This window comes from Nansenia antarctica, assembly GCF_963989245.1.
Source record: "Nansenia antarctica genome assembly, chromosome: 13".
NCBI lineage: Eukaryota > Metazoa > Chordata > Actinopteri > Argentiniformes > Microstomatidae > Nansenia > Nansenia antarctica.
Genome location: NC_137683.1, coordinates 20048567 through 20058619, shown reverse-complemented (window position 1 = coordinate 20058619; position 10053 = coordinate 20048567). Strand labels below are relative to the sequence as shown.

The following is a 10053-nucleotide window of genomic DNA, read 5'->3' as shown; positions in this document are numbered from 1 at the left end:
GGCTAACAGCTACAGAGCTAACAGTATCTATTAGCCACTATGCTAGTGCTACGGTCCCAGATATCAGACTAGGGTTGCCAACTGTCCCATATTAGCCAGGATGTCCCGTGTTTTGGGCTGTATGACGTTCTAGTCTTTTGGTCCGCATGTCGGCAACCAATCAAAATGTTCGGGCTTTTCTTTTGAAACATGGAACTACGTTTCAACGTTGTTGAGAATCACAACACAAACTTGCTACTCAAGCCAAAATACTGAACGCAATGGATTCGGCAAGTAATCCCCACTGCTAACTAGTTAACTATAACACTATTTTAGTGCATTGCGGGCATTAGAACATTGCGCTAACACCGCTTAGGTTGTGGGTTCAATTCCCGTTGGGACCATGAAAAATGTATGCACTCACTGCAATGTAAGTTGCTTTGTATAAAAGGCATGGCATAGCCTATAAATTACACACACACACACACACACACACACACACACACACACACACACACACCTCTCTTACTGAGCCTTTAACCTAGAGTGCCATCCTAGTGCTGGCAGTGTTGTGGAGGGTGAGGGTCTGTTCTATAACATGTCAACAGTCAAACTCTGCTTCCAGCTACTCTTCAGCCTGACTCACTGAGCCTGGCAAGTGGCAATGACAGGTCTAAAAATACTGTGTGTGTTCCGTTTGTTCTTGTTTCCGTGTGTGTGTGTGTGTGTGTGTGTGTGTGTGTGTGTGTGTGTGTGTGTGTGTGTGTGTGCACTGGTTCATACTGGAAATAGTGATCTGCAGTCCGAGGAGAAGGAGAAGCTGGGACGAATGACACATCGCACAGGGCTAGTCTGTGTGTGTCAGTGTGTGTGTGTGTGTGTGTGTGTGTGTGTGTGTGTGTGTGTGTGTGGCCAGGCCACTGACCACAGCAGCAGAACAGACATCTCAGCTGTTTCCTTCAGGGTTAAGAACGGCCAGCTAAGCAAGGTCGAATGACCAAAGACTAACCAAGCTTTTGACAAGCACACAGCTCTCTACACATTACACCATGACTGACACAGGCGTACACACACACACACACACACACACACACACACACACACACACACACACACAGACTCTCGACTCCCACTGCCAGAGTTGATGGACACAACTCTTTCCTGACTGACTCCAAAATAACAACACTGTCCCAAAAGGATGGACAAGGATTTGACTGATCCAGTGACACATTGGCAGAAGATTGCCGTTCCCTATAGACATTATCTACCATTTGTGTTGTCTCAGACATAAATATGGCGAGGAATTTTGAGTCACAGAGTCGTGAAAGTTGACTCCCTCTCAAAATTGGAGTCGACTCCTCGACACTCCCCACCGCTAACAGCAACCAGGAAGTGCTATGACCAAGGAGGACTTTCTGCCACCTGAAGTAGCCTCTACTCTACTGTACTGTACTGTACTCTACTGGGAAGTGAAACCGTGGGCCTGGTGAACTCAAAACAACCACCATCACAAGATCCAGGACATTTCCATTAAAACAAATTATCCACATTGCATTGTGCAACTGTAGGCTACATACTAGCCCAAGGCAACACACCCACCCAAACACCACACCACAAAAATGTGCTGTACAATACAATTATTATTTAAAAAGTGCTGTCCAAATCAACGTGCCATGCCAGTGTTAGTGTAACCTGACGATAATCTGACACTGATTTCTAACCAGGCTAACGTTGTTAGCTAGCTCTCTCTCCAAATCATGACATGGCAACGTTCAACGTTTCAACTGGGTCTGTTTGGGAAACACGACATCAAAACAACAGTGTGTCCAAGAGGCTAAATGGAGACTGGAGCTAAACTATGTATGGAGCTTAAAACCAGCACGTTAAACACTCTTCTACTAGACACATACAGTATATCCACAATACTGAAGGCTGAAGTCCAGATATGTTAATAATTCCCACTTCCCAGCTGTACAGTTTCTCTACTGTAAATATTATTTTTTAAATCAAAGTAATCCTTTCTTCTTCCATCATTGTGACTGCCAATGGCCCATGGGGGGTATTCTTTCTACGTCGCTTAAGGAAAATCCAGCCTTATTTTTGATACATTTCTAGACAAAAATAAGCCTGATCTTCCTTTAGCGACGTTGATGAAATACCCCCTTGGTCCTAGCATAGACTTGTTTTTTTGTGATGGCTGATATATAATCGATTCACTTACTTTAGACAAATGTAGCCTACTTGTAAGTCGCTTTGGATAAAGGCGGCTGCTAAATGTCAAAACTGTAAATGTAACATGTAGGCTAACATGTAAAAATCATGCAAAAATCCTGCTCCATAGCCCTCTTGTCTGATGCTGATATCCACTGTTGTGGAGAAGTTGCTAAATCTTGGGAACCAGAGTTAGTGGGTCAAGTGAATTACCAAAACCTTGTCCTATTGGCAGTTAGGGCTGGGAAATCTTCAGACAGGAGAGAAGAAAAGTACCCCTAACAACACTCAAATCACTGTTTTCCAGACAGTAGGTAGAGATAGCTCGCTCCTAGCGCCAAGGAGTTAAAGGAGTCCAATAATAATCCTAATCCCCAGTTTGTCTCGGCATCACTGAGAACAATGTCAGTCAGGGCATAAAACTGGCAACAACTTCTGACACAAACAGGGAACCACAAATAACCTCTTCTCACACAAACTGGCGACCACAAATAACCTCTTCTCACACAAACTGGCAACCAGAAAGCACTTCTTCTCACCCAGATAGAAAGGCTACCTAGCTAACTAAGCACCTAATCTAACTGGCAGTTTGGAACAGTAGTTAGCATATATGTAGCATCCATTAGCTGTTGTAGATCATGGGAAAGAAGCCTACATTTCTCTCTCTTCCTTTTCTTTTCCCTCTTTTTCCTCCTTCCCCCCTCTTCCACTTTCTCCCCCACCATTACAGACTATTGTGCACCTTGCCCTGGCAGTTGTTAAAGTAGTTTGTGTGACATTATTATTATTATCATAATCATCATCATCTGTTCTGACAGTTGACAGCCTAAACATATTTAAATCTAAGCTAAAAACCACCATGTTTTGCAGCAGTTATGATTAAACACCAACACTTCTATCAATGTCTTTTATCCATTTAACTACTAGTCTTATTGAATGTTTGATCTATTTTACTTCTTTTATTCATTGTCATTTTTATTTTCTTACTACAACTCCTCTTGTCTTTGCTGTATTTTTAACAATGTATGTAAAGCACTTTGAATTGGCTTTGACTGTTGTATTTAGTCAAAGCCAATTCAAAGTGCTTTACATACATTATTAAAAATGTGCTGTACAATACAAGTATTATTAAAAAGTGCTGTACAAATCAACGTGCCATGCCAGTGTTAGTGTAACCTGACGATAATCTGACACTGATTTCTAACCAGGCTAACGTTGTTAGCTAGCTCTCTCTCTCCAAATCATGACATGGCAACGTTCAACTAACTGGGTTTGTTTGAAAACACAACATCAAAACAACAGTGTGTCCCAGATGCTACATGGAGACTGGAGCTAAACTATGTTTGTATGGAGCTTAAAACCAGCACGTAAGAAACTCTTCAACCGGTGAGAGAGAGAGAGAGAGAGAGAGAGAGAGAGCAACTCCCTTTCCAACCCGTTAAAGTGGCCCACTTTCCACAACGTACGGGAATGTGCGAGACGAGTGACTTCTACGACCAGACTTATCAGCTTCTTACCGGAGGGTGGGTCCGATGCAGTTGGTGTCGGTGCTCTCGATCTCCCGCAGGATCCTCTCGTGTTCCGCGGCGATCTGGTTACCGACCTCCACACTCGCCATCTTCCATGTCCGACTGAACAACGCCGCTCCGCTCCGCGTCACCCTAAACACAGCCCGCAGATTCCTCCACTCGTCTCCTCTGCTCCCTCCTCCCTCCTTCCAGACCTCTCCCCCCTGGTGTGTGTGTGTGTGTGTGTGTGTGTGTGTGTGTGTGTGTGTGTGTGTGTATGTCGTGACGTTAGAATTATGAGGTTCTATCTCCATTTTTGTCAAAATTGAGTTTTTTACATAACCTGATCCATTAGGTGTTTATTAATGCCTGTGTGGTGTTATTTTAAAAATGTTGACATTTTTGAGTTATTAATTGATAAAATACAAAGGTTCCATCTCACAAAACATAATGGAATGTAAAAACTTTGACGCTCAATATCTCTGAACTGCCCTAAACGGAGATAGAACCTTATCATTCTAAACGGAGATAGAACCTTATCATTCTAAGCTCACGATGTGTGTGTGTCAATGCATCTGTGTGTGTTTGCATGTGTCCCTGTGTCGGGCTGTCCCCGATGCTTACCCCCCCCCCCCCCCCCCCCCCCCCCCGTTTCTTGCTAAATGCATACAGTTTGATGAAAACATAATAGTAATAATACTATTATTACTTAATACTAATTATTATTACTAATATTAATACTAATAATACTATCTCTCTCTCTCTCTCAGTCTCTCTCTCTCTCTCTCTCCATCGTAAAGTTTGCAGACGACACCACCGTGGTGGGCTGCATCTCGGGGGGGGGGGGCGAGGCGGAGTACAGGGATGAGGTGGAGCAGCTGGGCAAGCTGTGCAAGGTTAACAACCTGCTGCTGAACCAGTCAAAGACCCAGGAAATCATCGTGGACTTCAAAAAATCTGAGGTCCAGCCCCTGCTCATCGACGGATGGAGCGTGGAGAGAGTCTCAACCCTCCGATTCCTGGGGGTGCACATACAGGATGACCTGTCCTGGAAGAACAACACAGCAGCCATCATCAAGAAGGCACAACAGCGGCTCTTCTTCCTGAGAGTCCTCAGGAAAGACCACATCGGACAGGAGATGCTGGTGGCCTTCTACCGCTGCACAGTGGAGAGCATCCTCACCTACTGCATCTGCAACTGGTTCTCCAGCTGCACAGCCGCAGAGAGGAATGCGCTACAGAGAGTCGTGAGATCGGCCCAGAAGATCACCGGCGCCCCCCTCCCCTCTCTGGAAGAGCTGTACAACACACGCTGCCTCAGGAAGGCCTCCAAGATCTCCAGAGACCCATCCCACCCTGGGTACGAACACTTTGCTCGGCTGCCCTCGAACAGGCGGTTCAGGACCATGTTCGCAAGGACAAACAGACTGAAGCTCAGCTTCTACCCCAGGGCCATTCAGGCCCTGAACACAGCAAAGACCTAGGTTCTGGGCCCTGGACAGTCTGGACGGATTGATGGCAGCTGCTGGATTGAAATCAGGTGTAGTGCTGAGGCACAAATGTGTACATTTCAAGCCTGCAAACTGCGACACTTTAAATGAATGTGCAATAACACTATGTGCAATATGACAACCCTAGGGTACATAAGGTTCAGAGAATAGGAAATGTTAGAATAGGTATAGCATAGCATAGAGTACAGCACAGTGTTTTATTTGTATAGAATAGTATAGTGGATAGTGTACATAGCCTTTATTTATGTAAACCAGCTCCTTTCCCTTGTTTTTAGTTTTTTTCTTTCCTAGCACCAGGGGAGCCCCCCTCCCAAATTTCGTTGTTTGGTACCTGTACTATATCAATGACAATAAAGACCATTCATTCATTCAATAATAATAATTGGGAGAGTACATGATGACATAGTAGCGAGTTACTGAAATGATCTTGTTCGCGTTGGGTAAAACTCCTGCAAAGTTGCATAAACATAACTCGATTTGTAAATGGACACTAGGGAATGTATCTAATTGAAAAATGCGCATACATGTACATATGGAATTAGGAGAACGTCTATGAAATATGGTGCTACTAAAAGTGTTCATTTCAATCTGGTCTCATAAACTCAACTCAATGACGATTGAATGAGGTATTCCTTGGCCTCCATAGCACACCGTTCTCCCTCATCACATCACCTCATCTCTGATAGTAGCAACCAACAGATTAATTAATAATAAATAGGCCTATAACTTTGAAATTGGTCATATCTGGTCTAAGGTCAGCTATAGGAGACACAGTAGAGTAGAATGAATGAATGAATTAATGGTCTTTATTGTCATTGCTACAGTACAGGTACCAAACAACGAAATTTAGGAGGGGTGGCTCCCCTGGTGTTAGGAAAGGGGAAAAAAAAAAACTTTCAGAAAAAAAATCACAAGAAGGGAAGGAGCTGGTTTACATAAATAAAGGCTATGTACACAATCCACTGTACTATACTGTACAGATAGTCGACTAGGGTTGTCATATTGCACAATAGTATTTTTTCACGTTATTTAAAGTGTCACAGTTTTGCAGGCTTGAAATGTACATGTTTGTGCCTCAGCACTACACCTGATTTTTTCAGTCCAGCAGCTGCCATACAATCCGTCCAGACTGTCCAGGGCCCAGAACTTAGGTCTTTGCTGTGTTCAGGGCCTGGACGGCCCTGTGGTAGAAGCAGTTCTTCAGTCTGTTTGTCTTAGCGGCCAGGGTCCTGAACCTCCTTTTCGAGGGCAGCCTGGTAAAGTGTACGTGCCCAGGGTGGGTCGGGTCCCTGGAGATCTTTGAGGCCTTCCTGAGACAGCGTGTGTTGTACAGCTCTTCCAGAGAGGGGAGGGGGGCGCCGGTGATCTTCTGTGCTGTTCTCACTACTCTCTGTAGCGCATTTCTCTCCGCTGTTGTGCAGCTGGAGAACCAGTTGCAGATGCCGTAGGTGAGGATGCTCTCCACTGCGCCGCGGTAGAAGGCCACCAGTATCTCCTGCTTGTTGTGTTCCTTCCTGAGGCATCTCAGGGTGTATAGCCGCTGTTGTGCCCTCTTGATGGTGCCTTTTGTGTTGTCCTTCCAGGTCAGGTCATCCCGCATGTGATGTCCCAGGAATCGGAGGGTTGAGACTCTCTCCACGCTCTCTCCGTCGATGAGCAGGGGCTGGATCTCGGACTTTTTCCTCCTGAAGTCTACGATGAATTCCTGGGTCTTTGACTTGTTCAGCAGCAGGTTGTTAACCTTGCACAGCTTGCTCAGTTGCTCTACCTCATCCCTGTACGCCGCCTCGATAGGTAGAGTTAGGGTAAGGACTGATCGCCACAATATCGTGACGTTAGAATTATAAGGTTCTATCTCCATTTCTGTCAAAATTTAGTTTTTTACATAATCTGATCCATTAGATGTTTATTAATGCCTGTGTGGTGTTATTTTTAAAATGTTGACATTTTTGAGTTAGTAATTTATAAAATACAAAGGTTCCATCTCACAAAACATAATGGAATGTAAAAACTTTGACGCTCAATATCTCTGAACTGCCCTAAACGGAGATAGAACCTTATAATTCTAAACGGAGATAGAACCTTATCATTCTAAACGGAGATAGAACCTTATCATTCTAAGCTCACGATATGCCTCGATATGCGCATGTTCCAGACTATTATGAATACAATATTTTTTTCTTCCTTTTTTTGTATTGCATTTACATCGTTTTTTGTTGTTGTTGTTGTTGTTGTTGTTGCTCCCTTGTATTGTTGAAGAGTTAGCTTGCCCCACGCATTGCGTTACATTGAATACTCTGTATCCCATGTCATGACAAATACACGTTGAATTGAATTGAATGTCGATACCTCTGTGACTTGTCATCACGTCAGCGACAGTGATAGAGGCTCCGATCCGACCCACTCCACCGCGTGTTTACAAATACTCCGTGTTTTCCATCCCACCCGTGGAAGGTGGGGGGTGGGCGTGTCCCGCGTGTTGTGGGCGTGTCCCGCGTGTTGTGGGCGTGTCCCGCGTGTTGTGGGCGTGTCCCGCGTGTTGTGGGCGTGTCCCGCGTGTTGCGTGCCCCGTGGGGTTCAACGTGCAGAGACGCTGGTCGGAAGAAACACAACCATGGAGGTAAATGTCATCACCAATACACTCCATACATTGACGTCAACTAAATAACCACGAATAAGAGAACGACTTTACGCTATGTAACTTAAACAATTGACTTAGTTTCAGGATGCGACAATGACATCGCTTGCACGCAGCATGTAAAGTAGGCTACATGGTAGCGAGACGGACACCTGTCCCGGTAACGCCATCCAGTACTGTAACACCGGGGATCATAGTCCACTATGTGAATTTTGTGAAAGGAGGTTGGGATTGAATGAACGCAGACACGCCGTAGCCTAATAATGAAACGTTGGTTGTCGTCTAGAAACAAAGTTGAACGTGTCGGGCTGTTGCACTGATTTGGGTTGTAGATGGTCCGGTGTGTGGTTTGCTGCGTGTCTCTGTCTGCCTGTCTGTCTACCTGTCTCTCTCTCTGTCTGCCTGTCTGTCTACCTGTCTCTCTCTCTGTCTGCCTGTCTGTCTACCTGTCTCTCTGTCTGCCTGTCTCTCTCTCTGTCTGCCTGCCTGTCCATCTATCTGTCTCTGTCTGTCTGTGTCTGCCTATCTGTCTCTGCCTGTCTATCTGTCTCTTTGTCTGTCTGTCTGTCTCTTTGTCCGTCTGTCTGTCTCTCTGCCTGTCTGTCTGCCTATCTGTCTCTCTGCCTGGCAGCCTGTCTGTCTGTCTGTCCATCTGTCTCTTTGTCTGTCTGTCTATCTGTCTGGCTATCTACCTGTCTGTCTGCCTGTCTGTGTTTGTCTGCCTGAATGCCTGCCTGCCTGTATGTCTTCCTCTATGCCTTCCTGTCTGTATGTCCATCCATCCGATGACCTCCCCCCAAGATATATACTCATCCCCCCCTCTCCCCTCCCCCTTCCCCCCCCCCCCCCAGGTCCAGAGGAAGCTGTTGAACGGTGTGGACCAGTGTGTGGATGAGGCCCTGTGGGGGCTGGTGGCCAGCAGCGGGGGGCTGTCCCTACTGGGGGGCCACAGGGTGGTGGTGCGCTCAGACCTGGGGGCCCTGAGGGGCCGGGTGGCCCTGCTGTCTGGAGGGGGCTCCGGCCACGAGCCCGCACATGCAGGTAGATGGGGCGTTAGGGGGGCGTTGGTGGGTCTGTCTGTGTGTCAGTGCATTCGTGTGTGTGTGTGTGTGTGTGTCCTTGTGTCAATTGCATCTGTGTGTGTGCGTGTGTGTCCCTGTCCGTCCATCTGTCCATCTGTGTGTCCGTCCCTCCCTCCAGGTTACATAGGCCGTGGGATGCTGTCAGCAGCAGTAGCGGGGGGGGTGTTTGCGTCCCCCCCGCCGGCCAGCATCCTGGCGGCCATTTTGTGCCTTGGTGAGGCGGGTGCTTCGGGGGTCCTCCTGGTCGTGAAGAACTACACCGGGGACCGCCTAAACTTTGGACTCGCCGCCGAGCAGGCCCGTAACCACGGCCTTGCCGTCGACATGGTGATCGTTGCCGACGACTGCGCCTTCGAGCGGCCCGGCAAGGCGGGGAGGCGTGGCCTGTGCGGGACGGTGTTCGTTCACAAGGTAACGGACGGGTTTCCTAGGTTACCCAGATTCCTTGAGGACAGAGAGGGAAGGAATAGTGGAAGGGAGGATGAGGGGTCGTCACTCAAATGACTTCTCTCCCCCTCTCTCTCTCCCGTCTATCCCTCTCTCTATCTGCACCTCCTTCCCTTCTCTCTCTTTGTATGCTTACCTACCTACCTTCCTCTCCCTCTCTCTCTCTCTTTACCTCCTTATCTTCCCTGCTCTCTCTTTACCTTCCTTCCTCTCTGTCTCTCTCTCTTCGCCTCCCTCCTCTCCCTCTCTCTTTATCTTCACCTCCTTCCCCTCCCTCTCTCTATCTTCACCTCCTTCCTCTCCCTCTCTCTATTTGTACCCCCTTCCCCTCCCCCCCTCTCTCTCGTTACTCCCTTCCTATCCTTCCCTTTATCTTCACCTCCCTCCTCCTCCTCTCTTTAAGCTTGCCGGGGCTCTGGCTGAGGAAGGCTGCCCATTGGATGAGATCGTCTCCAAGGTGACGGACGCCGCGAAGGGCATTGGTGAGGTCACAGCTGTTTGATCCAATCAGATCGGCTCTCGCCTGATGATGTACAGTATTAATTGTTAATTATGAATGTGTATATGATACTGGTGTGACGCAGTGACATCACAGACCAGGTGCCAGTAGGTTTACCTCAACAGTGACATCACAGACCAGGTGCCAGTAGGTTTACCTCAACAGGTAACTGGAGTTT

General features: G+C 47.0%; 2 protein-coding genes across 2 annotated transcripts in view; one reads left to right on the top strand and one right to left on the bottom strand.

Annotated features, from left to right (window-relative positions):
* The window catches only part of LOC308169389 (exocyst complex component 6B-like), a gene marked incomplete at its 3' end in the record, with an annotated part of 80034 nt that extends 76218 nt beyond the window's left edge, over positions 1-3816 (bottom strand). Inside the window, exon 1 of the mRNA XM_080544072.1 lies at positions 3708-3816. Coding sequence (XP_080400198.1) covers positions 3708-3808 — 101 coding nt within the window. The 5' untranslated portion in view covers positions 3809-3816. The remainder of the gene's footprint in view (positions 1-3707) is intronic.
* A 3988-nt stretch (positions 3817-7804) lies between these two features.
* tkfc (triokinase/FMN cyclase) overlaps positions 7805-10053 on the top strand; it is a 7507-nt gene continuing 5258 nt past the window's right edge. The window contains exons 1-4 of the mRNA XM_080544463.1: positions 7805-7829; positions 8699-8888; positions 9048-9340; positions 9780-9858. Coding sequence (XP_080400589.1) covers positions 7824-7829; positions 8699-8888; positions 9048-9340; positions 9780-9858 — 568 coding nt within the window. The 5' untranslated portion in view covers positions 7805-7823. The remainder of the gene's footprint in view (positions 7830-8698; positions 8889-9047; positions 9341-9779; positions 9859-10053) is intronic.